This window comes from Theropithecus gelada, chromosome 16, assembly GCF_003255815.1.
Source record: "Theropithecus gelada isolate Dixy chromosome 16, Tgel_1.0, whole genome shotgun sequence".
NCBI classification, from domain to species: Eukaryota; Metazoa; Chordata; class Mammalia; order Primates; family Cercopithecidae; genus Theropithecus; species Theropithecus gelada.
Window position 1 is genome coordinate 9,628,274 of NC_037684.1, and position 21,866 is coordinate 9,650,139.

General features: G+C 38.9%; 1 protein-coding gene across 7 annotated transcripts in view; it reads left to right on the forward strand.

Moving 5' to 3' along the window:
• The window catches only part of AP2B1 (adaptor related protein complex 2 subunit beta 1), a 138,452-nt gene that overhangs the window by 64,275 nt on the left and 52,311 nt on the right, over nucleotides 1-21,866 (forward strand). For 5 of the 7 annotated variants that reach the window (XM_025362427.1, XM_025362428.1, XM_025362431.1 and 2 more), the window contains 4 exons: nucleotides 3,839-4,031; nucleotides 17,710-17,751; nucleotides 18,613-18,759; nucleotides 21,055-21,200. In XM_025362427.1, coding sequence (XP_025218212.1) covers nucleotides 3,839-4,031; nucleotides 17,710-17,751; nucleotides 18,613-18,759; nucleotides 21,055-21,200 — 528 coding nt within the window. The remainder of the gene's footprint in view (nucleotides 1-3,838; nucleotides 4,032-17,709; nucleotides 17,752-18,612; nucleotides 18,760-21,054; nucleotides 21,201-21,866) is intronic. The other 2 variants (XM_025362430.1, XM_025362432.1) reach the window with 1 other exon arrangement.

Consider the following 21,866-nt stretch of genomic DNA (forward strand, 5'->3'; position numbering starts at 1 on the left):
TGTTTGTTTGTCTGTTTTGTTTTGTTTTTGAGATGGACTGTCACTCTATAGCCCAGGCTGGAGTGCAGTGGCTCAATCTTGGCTCACTGCAACCTCTGCCTCCTGGGTTCAAGAGATTCTCCTGCTACAGCCTCCTGAGTAGCTGTGACTACAGACGTGTGCCACCACATCCAGCTAGTTTTTTTGTGCTTTTAGTAGAGATGGAGTTTCACCATGTTGTCCAGGCTGGTCTTGAACTCTTGGCCTCAGTAATCCACCTGCCTTGGCCTCCCAAAGTGCCAGGATTGCAGACGTGAACCGCCGCGCCCGGCTGGAATATGAACAGGTTCTCAATTACCCAGCCCAGTGCTCTACCCTGAGACTCTGGGTGTGAGCCACCGTGCCCAGCCCAGTCCCTTGTTTCTGTCAAGCTTCTCTACTTGTTTTTCTTACTTATTTTATCAGAATTGAGAACTGCGCATAAAAGTTTTCCTGTCATCCTTCTAGATTCCCCTGTGATTATTAGAGGTGTAACTAATCTTTTACTTCTCAGTTTTTGTTTGTGTCAAAGCTTACCTAGGCTTTTTTGGAAGAAAACATTTGTTTATTAATTAAATTGTTACAGTGTTTTTTTACTTTTTTTTTTTTTTTTTTTTTTTTTTTTGAGATATAGTCTCACTCTGTCTCCCAGGCTAGAGTGCAGTGGCATGACCTTGGCTCACTGCAAGCTTCCCCTCCTGGGTTCAAGTGATTCTCGTGCCTCAGCCTCCTGAGTAGCTGGGACCACAGGTGCCTGCCACCACTCCCAGCTAATTTTTAATTTTTTTGTATTTTTAGTAGAGATTGAGTTTCACCATGTTGGTCAGGCTGGTCTCGAACTCCTGACCTCAGGTGATCTGCCCACCTTGGCCTCCCAAAGTGCTAGGATTACAGGTGTGAGCCACCACGTCTGGCTGTTTTTTTGTTTGTTTGTTTGTTTTTACTTTTTATCATATAAATCTTAAAATATGCAAGATAGAGTAGTATAACAAACTTGGATATACCTATCACTCAGTTTCAGCAGTTATCAGTATCTTGCCAATGTTATTTCATTTATTGCCCCACAGTTGTTTTTGAGATGGCTCAAATATTTTAAATCCAATCCCAGACCTCGTTATCTTTTCACTCATAAGTACTGTACTTGTTATCTTTAACAGATAAAGACTTGAAATTACAATGTTATCAAGCCTAACAAAATTGGACATAATTACTTAATTAATATCATCCAATAAGCAGGCTAACCTACTTTCAGATTTTCTCAGTGGCCATTCTCTAGTCTCGTTTAGAGTTTATGTAAGATTGGTCTTACTTTTTCCTTAAATGTTTGGAGGAATTCACAGTGAAGCCGTCTGAGCCTGGAATTTTCTTGGTAGGACTTTTACTTTTTAAATTGACATCTAATTTATAATAACCTTAGCATTAAGGTTATTGCCTGACCTTTGCCTAGTCAGGATACCACGGCCATTGAACATATGTCACTGGGCAGGCAGTGCCTCTAATACTGGTAATGCTAGAGGTGATGTTTTTGGTAAACAAGCTGGGTACTTTTTGTGATCTTTGCTTAGAGCATGCCTGTGTCGGATTAACAGTATAAATAATAGTGTGCTTATTATATTGTTTATTAATGTTAGGCTGTCAGTGGATTATTCTGGTCTGATGTAAGCTTATGCAGTGGAGAATATCTTCATGTTACTTATATTAACATTATTGCTTCTATTAAGTAATAGATTAGTCCAATCTGTTAGTAATAGATTAGTTCACTAATCTTAGCATTTAGTGTTCCATGAATGTTTACATATGTATACACTCATATAATCACTACCCTGATCAGATATAGAATATTTTCAGCACCCTAGAAGGTTCCTCATGTTCCTTTACTGTCAATGTGCACACTCCAGAGATTACCACTGTTCTGATTTCTATCGCTATAGATTCATTTTGTCTCTGCCTGAGTGTAATATAAATGGAACCTACAGTTTTTACTCTTCTATGCCTTGTGTCTTTTGCTCTACATAATGTGAGGTTAATCTGTGTTTTTAGTAGTTTGCTCCTTTTTATTGGTGTGTAGTATTCCATTCCATGAATATACTATTTATGTCTTCTGTCGCATCTTTGGGTTATTTCTAGTTTGTGGCTGCTATGAATATTCTTGTATTTGTCTTTTGGTAGACATATACGTATTTATCTCGGGCATATATCTAGGAGTAGAATTGCTGGATCGTAGAATAGGTTTCTATTTAGCTGTAGGAGACACACGCTGCCAATTTTCCAAAGTAGTTGTACCAGTGTATACTCCTAGCACTGTATGAGTTCCAGGTGATCTACATTGTCAGCACTGCTTGGTATTATTGATCTTTTTAGTTTTAGCCATTCTGGTGAGTGTATAGTGGTGTCTTGTTATAGTTTTAATTTGCATTTTCCTGATGAGTAAAGTTGCTAAGCACATTTTCATGTTACTGTATCCTCTTTTGCGACTTGCCTGTTTTTAATGATTTGTCTTTTTCTTAATGATTTGTAGGAATTCCTTATATAATTTGGATGCAAGTCCTTTGTTAGGTATATGTGTTGTGAATATCTTCTCTCAGTTTGTAGAGAGTATCTTTTCCCAATTTCTTAATGGTGTCATTGGAAGACATGTTCTTAATTTTAATGAAGTCCAGTTTATTACTTTTTTCTTTTGTGGCTGCTGCTTTTTGTTGAAACCATTATCTCCTCCAGGCTTATAAGATGCTACTCTAGGTTTTCAACTAGGTTTTACCTTTCACATTTATGTCTGATTTATCTCAATTTTTGTTTACCTTGTGAATTATAGGGAGCCGAGGTTCATTTTTCCCCCACATAGCTGTGCAGTTAACCCACACCATTTATTGAAAAGATCATCATTTCTCTTACCTAGTCCTTTTAAAATGTCTTGGAACTCACCACTTTCTTTTTATTTTTATAGCTTGTTGAGCTTTTATTATTTCATACATAGTTGACAACAGTAGCAGTTTAGATTACTCTTAGCTGATCTTCATGTCCATTCTCCTAACTTCAGTTCATTATATACACAGGTGCTAGAATAATGTTCCTCTAATGTTATTTTTAGTTTCTGTTCTTTGTTCAAGAAATAAAAGTGATTCTGCATTTCTTTTATAAAAAATCAGCTCTCTAGACTAGTTTTCAAAGTTTTATTTTCCTTATTCTCTCTTCCCCCAAATATTACCAATCCCAAACTCTACTCCTGCCAATATAATTTTTTTACCACCCTTGAAGTCAAATTGTTCATTTCTGTGCCTTTGTACAAACCTTCTCTTCCTCTTTGGAGGTTTCTCTCTGGTAATTCCTCATAAAACCATTCTGAGAAGCTTTTTTTGTTGTGTTACTCATATCCTATCAATTATACAGACACACAATACATGTTTCTGCTGTTATGCAGTAAACTTGCTTTTTAGTCATTTTGTAAATGCTGATTTTTTTTGTTGGTGTGTAAGCCATTGAGGGCAGGAACCATATATTTTACAGTTTCTACAGAGAACCATAGAATTCTCTTTACAGTGTTCCCTCATAGATGTTTAATTAAAATTGACCAATTATATTATATAACTGACAAGGTTTACATCATATAATTTATTTTCATTTTAGCAACTGTGTTTGATAAAAATAAGAATTGCTATTATCTCTTCATGAGCTTAAACAAATGGTTATAAAATCAGAGGGTTTTTTTCCCCCTTGTATTTGATAGTTATATATAGCTATATGTTTAACTACTGTTGCCATATTATGTCCTAGGTGAAACTGACTTTTCTCTTTTGTCCATTTTATGTGTATGTGATTTTAGCACTGATGCAGGTGACAGCCCTGTTGGCACTACCACTGCAACGAATCTGGAACAGCCTCAGGTTATCCCCTCTCAAGGTGATCTTCTAGGGGATCTTTTAAACCTTGACCTCGGTCCCCCAGTCAATGTGCCACAGGTGTCCTCCATGCAGATGGGAGCGGTGGATCTCCTAGGAGGAGGACTAGATAGTCTGGTAAGCATCTTTCTTCCTTTGTTCTTTTGGTTATTTTTAGTTCTTGATATGCTAGAGAGTTTTAAATTATTCAGCTTTTTAGAACTAGACCTTTCCTTGATGAGCAGTAATGTCCTTTGATAAAGGACAGGATTCTTTGTCTTTAGTAAGGCAAAATTATAATAAATACTGTTCATCGTCGGTAATGGGGTATGTCTGCAGGTGTATGGGATTATTTCATTGTCCTGCCTCTAAATAGAACTTTTGACATTTAACCATCCTATTGTTCAGCAATTTTAACGTTTAGTATCTTTTCCAGAGTTTATTATTGTTCCTAGCTCTTAACTCTGGATAGCCCACATCAATTCTCCTTTTGACCTGAACGACATTAAAGTGACCTCACACAAATCATCCTATTTTGAGGCTTTCAAACCTTTGCCTTTTTTATATTTTATTTACTTATGCCCTAATTCTGAAAGGTTTTGAGGCAGCCTTTTTTTTTTTTTTTTTTTTTTTTTAAGTAAAATGTACCTTTATTACAGTTGGAAAGGGCTGCTTGATTGGTTCTTTTTTTCTCTTCTTCCCCACCTACTCCATTCTATCATACTTCCAATTTAATTAGCTTCCAGGATTCTAATACTAAAAGGCTCCAAAATCCAGAATATCTGTGAACATTTGCCACCAATGGGAACCAAAATTATTTTTTGTTTCTGTACAAGATAAATGAATTTTGAGGGTGACCTTCAATCTATGAAGAGAAGGCCAGAAAAATAACAAGTCTATCACATGACTGCCTTAAACTGTGATGGAATTAGAGAGGCTTTTCTAGCAGACCCTTGCAAAAGAGATTTTTGTCAACCCAATGACTATAAAGATGCCCAACAATGATTTATTTACCAATATCATTGGAGGGCTGACATCTTAGATATGAAAATATATGTTCCCAGAGATGACAGATACAAAACAACTGCACTCTATGCTGCATATACTGGCATCTTCTCTTCTACTTTATGAGCAGTTTTGTATCTGGGGTTTATACCAGCCAGTAGAGGTTCATTTACTTTTTGGCTGGCAGAGGGTCCAAGGAAATAGGATTATAGTCATATCTCTGTGGGTTGTGCATTTCATTAATGGAAAATCACTGCTTCTAGAATTTATACATTGACCAAGCTGTGAACTCCAGCTTATGTTGACACAAATGAGCACTTCTATTGTCTTTCTTGGGCATATAAGCAAATACTTTTTATATTCATATCTTTAATGATTGAAACTGACTGATTATATAAACAGAATAGCTTCCTCATATGATGATTCTATTTACGTTGCTGTCTAGCCTCCTTGTAGACTCAGGAGAGCGACAAACATTTAAATATTCATGGAGGCTCCTAAGAATCCCTTATAAAATTAAAATAGCTCTTCCTTTCTGTTCACATATCAACCACAAGTTAAATATTGCATCCTCCTCAAGTTTATTACATTCCCTGGTGGGGAAGCTTACTACATGGTGGACTCATTGAACCTAAGAATGAGAAACAAACTAAGTTCAAGGAATAGAGGGGAGAAAGAGGCCCTGCCTTTAATGTTGCCAGACCAGAATCCTACTTGACCCACTATAAGCATAGAAAAAAAGAAACATGTTATTTTCATTTGACTTTGTATTAGCTCATGCCAACTCCAAAACCAATGGGTTTTGTTATCATATTTTACATAGCTGCCCAGTCATCTGCATTAGAGTTCCTGCAAGTATTGTATCAAAGGGAAAAGCTGTTAGAACCTGCTTGTAGTAGCCAAAGTTACACACAGGCCTATTTCTTTTTTTTTATATAAGGGATATTCTTTCAGGGATAGGAAAGTTGTTGTTTTTCTAATCGGATTTCTAAATATGCAACTTTTGCTGCATAGGCCCAGTTATGTTTTTATGTAACTCTAAATTTTAGCTTTTCCTGACTTTGGGATTTAAAATGGTATCCTTGGTGTTATAGCCCAGAAATTGTTTACAGTGCAGTTTTCTTCAGCTTATTCTGAGTTTGAAAGATATCCCAGAAATCAAGATGAGAAGAAATTAAAGCCCTTAGTTTTGCTTTGGATCCGTATGTGGTTAAATATATATTTACTCAGAGAATCAAGGTTCCTTTTTCGAGAACATCACAAGGAAGACCTAAATTTGGCTGTGTGGAAGATGAGTTTCTAAGGCAGCAGTAGACTTTTAAAATGCTTTCATTGTTCTTATGCAAATTATCTAAAGAGAAGATTAATCCTCAAAGCCATTTTTTGAATGCATCCTTGCCTTACAGAGTACTTCTCAAAATAAATTATATACCTGTGAATCTCCTAAAGATTTTGTACCAGAGAGGGTTTGTTTTGTTTTGTTTAGTTTGTGGAAATGGGTTCTCACTATGTTGCGTAGGCTCATCTTGAACTCCTGGGCTCAAGCAATCCCCCTGCCTTGGCCTCCCAAAGTGCTGGGATTACAGGTGTGAGCCAGCACACTGAGCCTAAGAGAGATGATTTAGTTGGTCTAGAGTGAGACCTAGAGTCTGCATTTCTAACAAGGTGACACTGAAACTGCTGGTCCATGGGCCACATTTTGCACATTAAGGACATAGAATATCTGGTGACTACTGTGAACCACTTCAGTTTAGTGTTTGAACTATAGCTACCTAGATGCTCAGATAGCAGATGCCCCTTTTTCTCTCTCTCTTTTTATTTGCTTTTTTTTTTTTTTTTTTTTTTTTTGGAGATGGAGTTTTGCTCTTGTTGCCCAGGCTGGAGTGCAGTGGTGTGATCTTGGCTCACCGCAACCTTGCCTCCCAGGTTCAAGCGATTCTCCTGCCTCAGCCTCCCGAGTAGCTGGGATTACAGGTGCCCGCCACCATGCCCAGCTAAGTTTCTGCATTTTTAGTAGAGATGGAGTTTTACCATGTTGACCAGGCTGGTCTTGAACTCCTGAACTCAGGTGATCCACCTGCCTCAGCTTCCCAGGTTGCTGGGATTATAAGCGTGAGCCACCACGCCTGGCGCTTTTTCTCTTCAGTAGTAAACAGACTTCTGGAAAGAGGGCTCCTCCTCTCCCTTAAATTAATTCAGAGGGCAAGAAACTTATTATTTCGTTAAAGCTCTTTCTTTTGCCTTGTAGGGAGACTAGTGTAGCTAGAAGTGGTAGAATTCAACCCAAACTCCTATTTAAAATATGGCCATGTTTAGAATTGTGTGGTGGTTTGGGAAGCAGCATTTAGGTTAGCTCGGTGATCATTTCAGGAAGGCTAGCAACCAGGCCACTAGACTGTTGGTACTACTTTTATCATGGGTTTCTAACAGAACCTCACCCATAGAGGTCAGTGGTGTACTGCTAACAAAGTATTGCCTGGTTCCTAATAACTGTATGATTCTCAACTCTATCTGCAGAATTGGTATCACACAATTACCAGTTTAAAAAAAATACTCTCTCTCTAGCCATTGAAACTACAAAGAACAAAAAAATACTATCAATACTTGAGTCCAGGAGTAATTAAACACCACCTCTGGGAGGCAGGACCTAGACATTGCTATTTTTTAAAAGTTACCTGGGTTATTTTAATCTTGCAGCCAGGGTTGAGAACATTAAACCAAATGAAATTCCAAATGGAATTAGGTAGAGGTGTTAAAAACTGATATCTAAGCCAAGACAGTGACCGCCACAAAAGAATCGTATTCTCAAGATCCTCTTTGGCAGTTCCTACAAAAACAGATATCTCTGACTTTACCTTTGTTCTTTTCCCTCTGAATATTTTTCTGTTATGATTTTCTGTGAGGTTATCCATCGGGTCAGAAGTTGACCGGAAGTTGAATTTGGCCAATTTAGATATGGTCGCTCAGTCCCAGGGTCCTTTTTATCCTTGCTTACTTGCCATAATTGGAGACCGAAAATCGAGGGCATTGTATATTTTGGATTGTCTAACCATTTTCTGTTCTTCTATCTTAAAACTTGATATTCATGAGAAGATATTTTTATTCTTCCTTTTTCATAGCCTGGTGATCTTCCCTTAGATCTTGTTCTGTTTCATCTTCTTTTACTGTCACACTCATGAAATTTGGCCAGGGTTAAGATTTAGTGAGTTGCAACCTTTTCCTATTAGGTTGGAGCAAATGTAATTGCGATTTTTGCCATTAAAAGTAATTACTTTTGCTCTAACCTAATAGAACTGTCCTAGTCAGGAAATACTTATCAATTTATTATTTATTTGTTATTATTACTAGTCAGAAATGCTTTGCCACAACATTCCTGAAAGCTATGGCCTTCTTCCAGCAATAATAGGGACTCTCAACATTTGTGATTCTTTAAAGAGGAGTTAGGGTGGGGCCATTGCTGTGATGTAAAGAAAGTAAACATACTGTAGCTCCCCAGGTGATTGGTTCTTGTATGCTTTTTTAAAGAAAGCAGTCGTCTTTGAATGGAATGCCTCTTCATCTCAAGACTTGGATAAAAATGGATTTCTACCTATTCTTTTTAGTCTCCTTACTAGAACATCCTTATTTTTTGCTTGCATTTCAGCATATTCTCTTTTGCTTGTACTCTACAGATAGTTTCTTCCATCTGTCAGTACAAACTGAACTATTGCTTTGATGTGGAGTAAATTCAAGTAATGTAATTTATGTAGTTGACCTGCTCTACATGTAGAGCATGACAGTTTACTAGTTAGGTATAGGCTTGCAAAGTAGTTATTTGGACTTTTTTGTTTCTTTTGGAAGCCATATATGTGGAGTTTTTTGGTTTGTTTGTTTGTTTTATGACTCTGGTACTTAATCTAAGAAACTGCTCGTTCTGAGTAGTGTGATTTTTCTCAACGTGCAGATCCTGCTGATTTGGTGTAGTGTGGGAGGTGACCTGATGCCCGTGTGTATAACTCTTGCATATGTGTTATGTGCTCATGAGTCTGACATCTGCGAGGATCACTGAAGTAATAATTGAATCTCGGTTATTTTATTGCCTTTACTTCCAGTCTGTCAGCAGAGGCCTTGGCTAAATTACAGCCTTTTGTTCATCCCAGGTGCTGTACTTTATTCTTTTACATAAACAGTGCTATTGTGTATCAAAAATGGAAAGGAAGAATTATCCAAAGTGCCCTTTCTCTGTGCTGGTGAAGGATTTCATCCTGGAGAAATATGCTGTGTGCCCAGCTTGAGTGGTATGGAATAGAGGAGAAACTGCCTTTTCCTGACCCCCAGTCCATGTTTTTCCCACTGTTTCTTTCAGGTTTTTACCTTTCAGATATCTAAAGTCATAAGCTATTTATTAATAGTTTTGAGATTTTTTAGCCCACAGGAAATCCATCATCTGTACTAGTTTTACATCTTTATTTTTCTTCCTTCGGGGTAGCTTTGCAATGATTTAAAAACTTAGTTTTTAGAGTTTGTGTTATGTGGAAAGATCTTTGTAAGTTGTTGCCCATTAAATTTCTCAGTGAGGCTTCCATAACCACTATCTTTGTATCAGTGCATACGTTTAGTCAAGGCTGGCCTCAGGCAGTTTTGAGAATAAGTACTAATTTCTGAGTGCTATTCCCTGTGCTAGAACTTTTATAATTTTTTTTTTTTTTGAGATGGAGTCTCGCTCTCTCGCCCAGGCTGGAGTGCAGTGGCCGGATCTCAGCTCACTGCAAGCTCTGTCTCCCAAGTTTACACCATTCTCCTGCCTCAGCCTCCCGAGTAGCTGGGACTACAGGCACCCACCACCTCGCCTGGCTAGTTTTTTTATTTTTATTTTTTTTTTAGTAGAGACGGGGTTTCACCGTGTTAGCCAGGATGGTCTCGATCTCCTGACCTCGTGATCCGCCCGTCTCGGCCTCCCAAAAAGCTGGGATTACAGGCTTGAGCCACCGCGCCCGGCAGAACTTTTGTAATTTCTAATCCTCAGAACAACTCCGGAAGATAATTGGTATTGGGCCCCATTTTACAGAAGACTGAAGGTCATACAGTAAGTTGCAGAGTTGGAATTTAAACCCTGGACTTCTTTAAAACTTCAAAATTTATACACTTTATACTATCCTGTAATTTTCCAGTTAGTTTGTTATTGTCACCTTCTAGAATAGAATACAGTTTCACCTAACTGGTCTTTCTCAAACTGGGGAACGCAGTCTCTACAGTACACAGCAGAGTGCAGGGTGCATTTGAAGCTGCAGAATAAATATGGCTCATTGCCTTGCAGCGTCAGGCTTACTTGATGGTAAATAATATAAACAGAATATACACTGGTATGTTACAACTTAGAATGTAAAATTGCATGACTTTAAGATAAAACATACAGCTTGCTTGCCCTTCGCCTCTTGATGGTGTACATCCCAGGTCCCTGAGTGTATGACTTTGGGCTAATGTGTCACATGAAAGTTGGAGGACTACAAAAGTGTGTTCATGCATGAAAAAAAGAGACTGAATAATAAGTTCGTGCACCTTTCTTGCAGCAAGAGGAACAGATGGTTCATCTTAGCCTTATTTATGTATTTAAAGACAGGGTCACTGCAACCTTGAGCTCCTGGGCTCAAGTAGTCCTCCCACCTCAGCCTCCCAAAGTGTTAGGATTTACAGGCATGAGCCACTATGCCTGGCCATTTTATTTTCATTTAAGTAAAACCACAAAAATCTCCTTTTCCCATCTTTTCACCGGTGAGCTGTAATAAAGCAGTAGTACTTTCAGGGCAGTTAAATGATGTGCAGGCGTTCTTCTTCTGAAAATTTGCTCTCAAAACCACTCAAATAATACATTTCCTCCCTAGAATGAGTTTTGGTCCGGCTGGGAGATGGTTTTTTTTTTTTCTTTTTTTTGAGACAAGGTCTCGCTTTGTCACCCAAGCTACAGTACAATGGTGTGGTCATAGCTCACTGCAGCCTCAAACTCCTGAGCTCAAGTGATCCTCCAACCTCAGCCTCCCAAGTAGCTGGGACTACAGGCACAAGCTGTACACTTGGCTAATGGGTGTTCATTTTTTTTTCTCAGTTGGTTCTATTCATATCTGTTGGCAATGTTGATACAGATACTGTGCTCTAGGCCAGTTGGTAAACGATTTTGTCAGGCTTTTGTCCTTTTGGTGATAATTTTCCCTAATAAAATGATTCATTTCAAAATTGTCTCCCAGGAAATACTGCCAGTAGCTGTATATATATTACTGCCAGTAGCTGTAAATATATATTTACGAAACATTCATTCATTGAATAAATAAGTATTTGAGTGCCCAGTATTCAGGCTCTATTCTGTATACTAGGCATATAGAATGGTCCTTGCAACCTTCCGCAACAGTCCTTGCAAGCTTACATTTGGGTAGGGGAGACAAATGATAAAGTAGCAAATGCTGTGAAAGAAATTGAGAAAGAATAAAGAGGTTCTCTTGTTGATTTTTACTATATTCATCATTTGAGTTCTGTCTGACCTAAGAGACATATGGTGGCATTCTAAGGACTTTTTGTCTTACATCAGGAGGTAATCCGTTACATCCCTGTACTTTTCCGCTGATAGAAGCCTTTTCCCCCCTCAGGTTATGGAGTCTTCTGATTATTTTTATATGATCTCAATGCATTGATGCTATTCCTTATCAAGTCTTCTCTCAGCCATCAGTTTATTAGCTTTTGCATGGTTACAGAGTCTTTCCACCAATTTGATTAGTTATATTTTATGATGCTTTTTTGCATAGTTGTTTTTTTTTTTTTTTTGAGACAGGATCTCACTCTGTCACCCAGGCTAGAATGCAGTGGCACTACCATGACATACTGCAGCCTTGACCTCCCTGAACCCAGGTGATCCTCCCACCGCAGCCTCCGAACTAGCTGGGACTACAGGCGCACACCACTACACCCAGCTAATTTTTGTATTTTTTGTAGAGTCATGGTTTTGCCATTTTGTTCAGGCTGGTCTTGAGCTCCTGGGCTCAGGCAATCCACCTGCCTCAGCTTCCCTAAGGGCTGGGATTACAAGTGTGAGCCACTATTCCCAGCCTTGAATAGCTTTTTAAAGATCAAATTAAAATTTGCAGCCTAGTAGCTGAAAACCATACTTTAACCTACAAGAGACTGTGTGCCATCTAAAATTAAACTCTGATAGAAAGACACACACTGATGATTTTGACACCAATAGGATTTTGACAATAGTAAGTTTTATTGTTTGTGATGGGAGTCACTGTGTACTATTTTTGCACCATTCTGTTGACTCCTAAATAATAGAGCTATCGGTAAGCTATATGGCTTGGAGCATTCCTTGGATTCCCTTTAATTCAGTAAATTCTAGAAAACATTAAATAAAAGAGACACTAGCTCTAAACAGGAGCATAGAAATGTCTGAGCTTCAGATATACACCTGCAGTTAAGAGAATCTCTTCAGATACCTAGACAGCTCCACAGTTTTAGAAGCAAATAGATGTACTTTGGACTGGCCAGACATACGTCAAAGGGGCTAACCCAGATCAGTCATTGTAATAATTTGTGGTATTTTTTTTTCCAGTCCTCTCACTGGTTATCTCAGATGATATTCCTTTATAAAATTTAAAAATTCCTTTTCAAATTTTCTTTTCTTGGAGTCAGGCAGATTTGTTCCCTTATATAACTTCAAGCCTGTGTGCAGGCTCAGCTCTGGGACTTTTGGCTCTGCCTGGCTCTGCAGAGCTCATGTAACTATGCCGAAATCCCTTTAGCCCATAAGTTACAATAAGTCACCATAAAACCCGTTTTCTGTCTGGTTACTGAACATTATTGTGTAATGACACATTATTGTGTAGTTTAACATGAACCAGGTTCCACTCAGCATTACTTCAGATGTGGTAAAGTGACCACTCTTTGGTAGTAGACAAATGTTAGTATTATTCTCAGTGCCATTTAATGACTACAACAATTATGGGGGACTACTGTGATTGGAGACTGGGGGAACTACACCACTAGCAGAAAATTTGGATTTAGGTATCAATTACAGACTTTTTTCTTTTTTTTTTTTTTTTTTTTTTTTTTTTTGAGACGGAGTCTCGCTCTGTCGCCCAGGCTGGAGTGCAGTGGCACGATCTCAGCTCACTGCAAGCTCCGCCTCCCGGGTTCACGCCATTCTCCGGCCTCAGCCTCCCGAGTAGCTGGGACTACAGGTGCCCGCCACCGCGCCCAGCTAGTTTTTTGTATTTTAGTAGAGACGGGGTTTCACTGTGTTAGCCAGGATGGTCTGGATCTCCTGACCTCGTGATCCGCCTGCCTCGGCCTCCCTAAGTGCTGGGATTACAGGCTTGAGCCACCGTGCCCAGCCCAGTTACTGTTAATACAGACTTTTAATACAGACTGTTCAATTTTCAGTATTTGAAATATTCTTTTCCTGAAGTTGGCATCTTTCCCCCCTTCTTTCTGTATCTGATTTAGTTGACCTATAATTGACATCATTTTCTTCATGGAGAAAATGGCAGCCTCAGTAAGGCAATCCTGGGAACAATAGTCAGTGGACACCTCCAAGAGACACTTGAAATACAGTATCTAGACATTTAAGATCAGGATCAAAGCCATACCCTGCACTCCTATTCCTTTTCCATCCTGTATTCTACTAGCTCACTGGATAACAGATATCACTCTGAGTTTTACAAGTTCTAGTTTGATTGATTTTGTACCCTACCTGATAAGTATGGGCTTACAGTATATCCAGACAGATGAACCTGACTCCCAGTAATCTCAGGCTGGGTGCAATGATTCACACCTGTAATCCCGGCACTTTGTGAGGCTGAGGTGGGAGAATCACCTGAACCCAGGAGTTAGAGACCAGCCTGAACAACAAAGTGAATTTTTTTTTTTAAACAAATAGTGTCCTACTGAACTGAAATGTTTACTGTCTAGTTCAGGCTGATATACAACAGCTTTCTTGTGTAGTTGTTCACTTTCTAGCTTTCTTTTTTTCTTGATGAATATCTGCTTCCTCCTGTTTGTCACTTGTAGATAGGAGAGGTCACTCACTGGGTAATTCGCTTCCATTCCTGCTGACATCTCCCTGTTAGTCACTCACACCCATCATCATGCTGTCACCTTGCCATGGTTTCAGGGAGGAGGATAATCTCCGTTAGAATCTTTTTCAGTTAAGAGGAGAGTTGCTGAATAGTCTGGATAAGCTGTAGTCTTGCTAGTTAGAAAACATACACAGTATCGAAATTGTCCTTTCCCTTTGCTCTCTGAACATAGCACAAGTAGGTGAACCTATGTATCCCTGACTGTGTCTCTGATATCTTTTGGACCCTGTCTGTGTCAGATGAGAGTTCATGTTTCTAGCTGAGTTGTATCTGATATACTGAACATAAACAAAGGAATGGCAAGATTGCTTTTCAGTTCTTCATGATTTTGAATAAAATTGACAAGCAGCACTGGGGGACAGTACTTTCAGATCCTTTCTAGCTAAGATAATATTCATATATCATTCAAAGATAAAAAGAATGAAATATAAGAAAATAAGGGCTATGAATGTGCTTTCTTTCCTTTGGTCTAAACACTACCCATGAATCCCTTTTCTCAATACCTTTTATTGAATTTAGCAAAACTGCTGTTTCCTTTCCAATATGTTTTTCTTTCTTGCTGTTCTGTGCCAAGCAGGTCCATAAAGAATTCTGGCTCTTTCAATCTTGGATTATAAGCCTAGCCAGAAGAGGGGAGAATAAGTTGGGAGAGGGAGTAAGCCCATCAGAAAGTCGAAAACCACCTCAGAGTATCAGGACAAATGAAACATTTTTTGTAGAATCCTTTCCAGGGTTTTCTTCTCTGCTCAAAAAAAATTTTTTTTTTTAATTTTAATTTTAATTTTAATTTTTTTTTTTGAGACAGAGTCTTGCTCTGTCGCCCAGGCTATAGTGCAATGGCGTGATCTTGGCTCACTGCAATCTCTGCCTCCCGGGTTTAAGCAATTCTTCTATCTCAGCCTCCTGAGTAGCTGGCACTACAGGTTCCCGTCACCAGGCCCAGCTAATTTTTGTATTTTTAATAGAGATGGGTTTCACCATATTGGTCAGGCTGGTCTTGAACTCCTGACCTCAGGTGATCAACCCGCCTTAGCCTCCCAAAGTGCTGGAATTACAGGCGTGAGCCACTGCGCCTGGCCTCTCTGCTGAAATCCTGACTTCCTTTTTAGTCACAAGTTCCAAAGTCATTTCTAAGCAGATGAAATCTTGTCTGATTCTAAATAACTAGTTCTCTAATGGCAGTGTTTTCAACGTTGGCTGTGCATTAGAATCAACTGAGGAAGCTTTTCAAAATTCTGATGCCCAGGCTACACTTCAGAACAATTAAATTACCATCTCCGGGGGCGAGTAGTTTTTAAAGCACTACTCTCTGCAACCCCCACACACAGATGGTTGATTCCATTGTGTATCCAAGGTTGAAACCACACTACTGAAACATAATTGATGTAGTTATTAGTATTCTTAGAAAGCTTAGATATTAGTCTAAGAAACCTCCAGGTTTTTATGAAGGGGAAATTAAAAATTAAAGACCGCCTTTGCAAACTTATTTCGTATGAGTATTTTTTTTTTAACACATATCAACCCTCTGTTCTAGTCTAATTGGCCTTTTCATTCTACATGCTTTCTCTGCCTTTGTTCATGCTATTTGAGAAATGATCTTCCCCCATTTTTGCTTTTTATAATTTCACACTACCACCTCTTTGAAGCTTCATTCTTTCAGCCAGAGGAAGGTTTTTCCTTTCAGAACTTCCCTTTTTTGCTTTAGTATATTCTGTATGGTTTTGCATTCATGTTTTATTTCTCCGGCTAGTTTGCAAAGCCTTATTCTTACCTATGTAGTCCCCTAATTGCCAGGCATCTTTATATCCCTTGTAATGCCTTGCATCCAGTAAATGTTATGTAAATGTTTGTTTGAATAAAAGAAATTTCAGATGTCATGCTGCAGATGTGTGCTATTATAGAACTGGGGAGAAAACAGATGTGTAATATCTTTTCTATGCCCTTCACACTTTTCCAGTTACTCAAATTCTTGATTTGGAGATGACTTTTTTCTTTTTCTTTTTTTTTTTTTTTTTTGAGATGGAGTCTTGCTCTTGTCACCCAGGCTGAAGTGCAATGGCATGATCTCAGCACACAACCTCCTCCTCCCAGGTTCAAGTGATGCTCCTGCCTCAGCCTACCGAGTAGCTGGGATTACAGGCACCCGCCACCACACCCAGCTAATTTTTTGTATTTTTAGTAGACATGGGGGTTTCACCATGTTGGCCAGGCTGGTCTCCAACTCCTGACCTCATAATCCGCCCACCTCGGCCTCCCAAAGTGCTGGGATTATAGGCGTGAGCCACTGCGCCCAGTCAAGGATGACCTTTTTATTTGTTTAAGTATGTGATTTTCATCCCCTGTGCAACCATTAAGTAGTCTTCAGGAATCAGATTCTGGAAATGTTAGCTCTGGTTGGGAGTGCTTTATAGTTTACAACAGAGCATGCTTGCTAATGCCAGTTATGAAGCACCCACCAGGGTTATTTTCTGTCATGGTTTAAACAAAACTTTGTTGTAGTCCTCACTATTTTTTAATATTTAAGATTAATTTTTAGATTTTTGAGAATGCCATTTTATATACTACTACTCTCTGTTCATTGAGAAGATAAATCCTCTTTTCCCAGTCTTAAAGATACAAAATAATTGTTACAACTCAATGATCTGCAAGTTCCTACCACTAAATGACTATAAAGGAGAGTGTGTTTAAAGCAGACAAAGCATTTGATGATTCAAGAAAGTGTTTTAGACGCACAGTGAGAACTAGGAAGAAACAACTGTGGAACTGTAGCAAAAAGTAGATTTTGCTTTTGAAACAGCTCCATTAGTTGTATTTATGTGTGTTTTACATTGCGTGTATGCCACCTGTTTTCAGCTTGAGTTCTTTAATGTTTTTGTCAAGGAAGACCGACTTCAGAGTGAATTATATCTTATCAGAATCCTGAGAAAAAAAGCAAGACTAAGACCATGTGGAGTTATTTTCTTGTCAGCTAGGTAATTCAGTTAGTCTCATTCTCTAATGCTTAACGTCCTTTTTAAATGATCTCCAAATCACATTTCTCCTTAGTAGAACTGACTGTGAAAGAGATTTGAAGCACTGCATGCTTCCCCACTTCCTCCGTAGACAGTCCAAATATTTTCTTTTTTAGGAACATTCCAAACTCTAAAAATCACTTTTGTTCCACCTATAATTTTTGCAGCTTGAAATTGCAGCTCAATACTAATTTGGCTCTTACTTTTTCAGTGGGGCAGCAGGTTTTGTAAATTAAAACACATTAATTGTTTTGTTTTTTGGCTTTTTCTTTTCCAACACCTCCCCACCCCCTCCGTCCGCCCCCCACTATAAGTTTCCTTTTAAAGAAAAAATAAAGCATATTCAAAACGTTGCCGCTTGGGGATAGAGCTTCTTAGAATATGCATACTCTTTAAATCTTGTTTGGGTTTGTGCCTGTGTACCCCAGTGGAAAGATTGGATCTGAAACATCCCTGAGATGTCCCAGCTCCATCTTCTTTCCAAGTTTTCTCCAAACTAATACACCATCACTACCACCACTTAGTTCCCCTAATACATATTTCTTTGTAATCTACAATTTTTTTAGGCTTTGGGAGACAAGTTGAATGGCATGTATTTCCAGCAACTTGGTAGAGCAATTTACAGATTCTATATGGGCATCTAGTATTTAGCTAAATGAACTCTACCTCTCTCTCCTCTCTCTCCTTTCTCTCTTTCAGCTTGGCAGTGACCTTGGCGGGGGCATTGGAGGAAGTCCGGCAGTAAGTGCCATCTGTTTTTTTCACCATGAGAAGCACTGCCCCCTGTTTGATGCGTTTCCTATGTACACATTATCAGACCAGCCACTGCTGCTGTCTAGCATTGCACACCAAAACCTCTTTAACAGTATATGGGGTGTAGAAAATAGTACAGGGTTACTTGGAATTGTTGGGGTCATGCACCACGTGGTGTAGAGACATCTTTAAGGATTAATGTTCCAGTGCTTACAGAGATCTTTGTCTTTCTGATATTAAAGAGCTAAAGGAAATGGACCCTTCCATCTTGACTGGAGAATGCTTATTCCCTGGTGTCACCTAGAAAGAACTTGAGAGGGTCAGCTGGACTCAGAGTGAGACTCTCCTTATAAATGAGTTAGTTTCGGGGGTGTGAATGTCCATCTCCCAGAGGAGAGCTTCCTACTAGATATTTATGTCAAAATGGGAAAGGAAATACTACTTTGCTGAACCCAGGTGGAAATGGAACTGCTGTTTAAGTTGGATACTTCTCCCTCTTTCTATAAAAACAAACTCCTCCTTTCTTAGGGTACCTGTAGGCCTTTTGCACAGAATCATGGAAGCTAAAATTGGAAACAAACACAAAATCTTGAATCACTGTGTTCCTGTATCCTACTGAGTACTCTCTTGATAAAGCTTCTACAGAATGAGTGTGTCTTATCAATGATGAAAAAATAACTGTCATGATTAAAAAGATGAAGAATATACTAATTTGACTCCTAAGAATATTGTAATTATGGTTTTTTAAATTGATTTATCAAAACTACTAAGATATGTAGCAATATTTTAAGGACTGTTAATCGGTTCTTCCCAATCTCCTCTCTCCCCCCCTTTTTTTTTTTCCTGCAGGTGGGACAATCCTTCATCCCATCATCGGTGCCTGCAACCTTTGCTCCTTCACCTACACCTGCTGTTGTCAGCAGTGGACTGAATGACCTGTTTGAACTCTCCACAGGCATAGGCATGGCACCCGGTGGATATGTGGCTCCTAAGGCTGTAAGTAAAGAGTTAACATAGCAATACTTTCTTAATGGACAGGACCCAAATGGTTTCACTTTTAACATTTGTATTACTTCTACTGGTAATAAATCAAAGGTTTGGGCCCTTGTTCTGGAGGACTTAAGAGGAAGATGAAAGGTGGCTTCAAACTTAGCAGTAGGAAGCACCATTAGCATCCTTGTTAAACTTTTTTATAATTAGACTTAAAATTAGAAATATTAATTATTTGAGTTTTGTTCCCGTGTTTAGAAATATTGTCTAGTTTGTCAATATTGAAGTCAATCTAGTGAAAATCTAGTGGTATGTAGTGCACCAGCAGGAGAAAAAAATACAGAGAAGTCATTTCTCTTATTCCCTTTTCCGCATTGGTATTACATATGGATTCTAGAATGCCACTGCTCAGATTTGGTTTTCATGGATTTTAGTGTACCTTTTTAGAGTTCCGATTTAGGTTTGTGTCATTGGGGCTCTTCTTGTCTTGTCTTAACCTTACTTGATGTCACTCACAGTGAAATTCAAGAGGGGAGACTCCCGGTTAAGGAAGCTCATTTAAGCCCTTGGGAAAAGCACCATCCAGGCTAGGCCAGGCTTCATATAGTCTTGCCTTTCTTAGGACCAATTTGACTGGTTGCTTCCTGAATTCTCCGCTTACTAATCTGACTCCTTATGGGGGATCCCTGCTATAGAGATGTAGACCGGTTGTCCATTCCAGGAGTCATAACTGTGATAACTGAGTGTATATAGTTATTACAGTACATAGCAAAACCGAAGATATTCAAAATTGAGCCATAGTGTTTTGGCACACCTCAGTAGCTTTGTTGTAAGGTTTACTATATTGGATATTATCTTCAGACTTTTAATTATTAGTTATCTGATGCACTCATTTACTAACATAAAAGTAATGTATACAAATTACCAATGTAAATAATATGAAAATGTAAGATGGAAAATTATCTTCCCCGTCCCCCATTTCCCATGTATAGACACTGTTAACTTTCTTGTGTGTCCTTTCAAAAGAAAAAGATCATGCATATAGCTGTATATTTGTATCCTTTGAACATTCTGTGTCAATGGAATATATATACTATTTTGCACCTTGGTTTTTTCTCTGCCATATTCTTTTGAATCCATGTATCTACTGAATTGATACACCATAATTTATTTAATTACTCCTCTGTTAATGAACATTTAGTTTATTCCCTGGTCCTCCCCACCACCTGCCACTCTTTTAGTGTGGCTGAGTATATTACCATGATTATTCCCCACCCACAGATCCTTTGGTATTCTGTCTTAGGTGGTCAGAACAGCTCATGACTCCTGATTTAAAAAAAATTTTTTTTTTGAGACAGAGTCTCGCTCTGTTGCCCAGGCTGGAGTGCAGTGGCGTCATCTCGGCTCACTGCAAGCTCCGCCTCCCGGGTTCATGCCATTCTCCTGCCTCAGCCTTCCCAGTAGCTGGGACTACAGGTGTCCGCCACCACGCCCGGCTAATTTCTTTTTGTATTTTTGTTATCCAGGATGGTCTTGATCTCCTGACCTTGTGATCCGCCTGCCTGGGCCTCCTAAAGTGCTGGGATTACAGGCATGAGCCACTACGCCCGGCCTTAAATTTTTTTATCTTTATTTTTTTTCATAGTATAGGCCAGATGTATCACAGGTTCCGGGTCCAAGGGGTGTGTTATGATTTATTTAGATAGATAGAATAGGCATTCAGATTATATGAGCAATATCTGAGTATTTACTATTTACCACAAACTGTAGCAAGAGTTAAAAATGTATATAAGACATGGTCGATGCCTTTAAGGAAATTACCAATAATGGCTTTGGTTGGAAATGATGAAAAAAAATCTTCAAAGATTACAGGCACGCTATTTTCATTAGCAGATGCAGCTTGTTCCCTTTAAACCATTTTACCAAAACTAACAGAAAAATACATTATACTCATTGGAATTTTTCTTTTCCTCTTGGTAGCAGTACTCTTAAAAGCAGTAAAATAACCAAGCTGAACAAAAGATAGAGCAGAAGCCAGGGTCGTTTAAAGACTGGTTTTTCAAAATTATTATTATTTGCTTCTTAAATAATTGACAACGATCTCAAAATTCAGAAAATAAGACTCTATCCAGAGTCTTTTGCACTGGATTGATACTTATGGTATAAAATTTACTATAATTGCCTAAGGAAATGAATTTGTTCACTTAATTGTTAATCTTAATTTGTTCTTTATTTGTTAAAAAATATGTAGCATCAAGATAAATCTTGGCTGGTTCTGTTGAGCTTTATTGTGTGTTTCAGGTCTGGCTACCTGCAGTAAAGGCTAAAGGCTTGGAGATTTCAGGAACATTTACTCACCGCCAAGGGCACATCTATATGGAAATGAACTTCACCAATAAAGCTCTGCAGCATATGACAGATTTTGCAATCCAGTTTAACAAGAATAGGTAAGAAATCTGAGTCCCTAGCTTGACGTTGAGACAACAGTTTGCCTTAGAACCAACAAGAGAACTTTCCATTTAGCACTGGTTAAAAACTCACATATTGGTCCGGGTGCAGTGGCTCATGCCTGTAATCTCAACATTTTGGGAGGCCGAGGTGGGCGGATCACCTGAGGTCAGGGGTTCAAAAACCAGTCTGGCCAACATGGTGAAACCCCGTCTCTACTGAAAATACAAAAATGAGCTGAGCATGGTGGCGGGTATCTGTAATCCCAGCTACTGAGGAGGCTGAAGCAGGCGAATCCCTTGAACCCGGGTGGCCAAGGTTGCAGTGAGCCAAGATGGCGCCAGTGCACTCCAGCCCAGGCGACAGAGTGAGACTCCATCTCAAAAAGAACACCAAACCTCACATATTGGCAGATGCTGTATGTAGAGTGAGCCCTGGCTCTTGCAAGTCTTTTCAGTTATCAGCTTCAACTCTGGAGGCACTAGGGAGTTTGTTGGGAAATTCATCCAAATGCGATGAAGAAACCAGAACTTAATTTACTATCTTGGATTCTAGGATTAGAACATTTTTGACAAATTTTTAACTGAAATCCATTTATTCAACAAATCATTGTTTAGCATTAGTATGAGTCAGACATTTCTAGGTACTAGGGGTAGAGTAGTGAA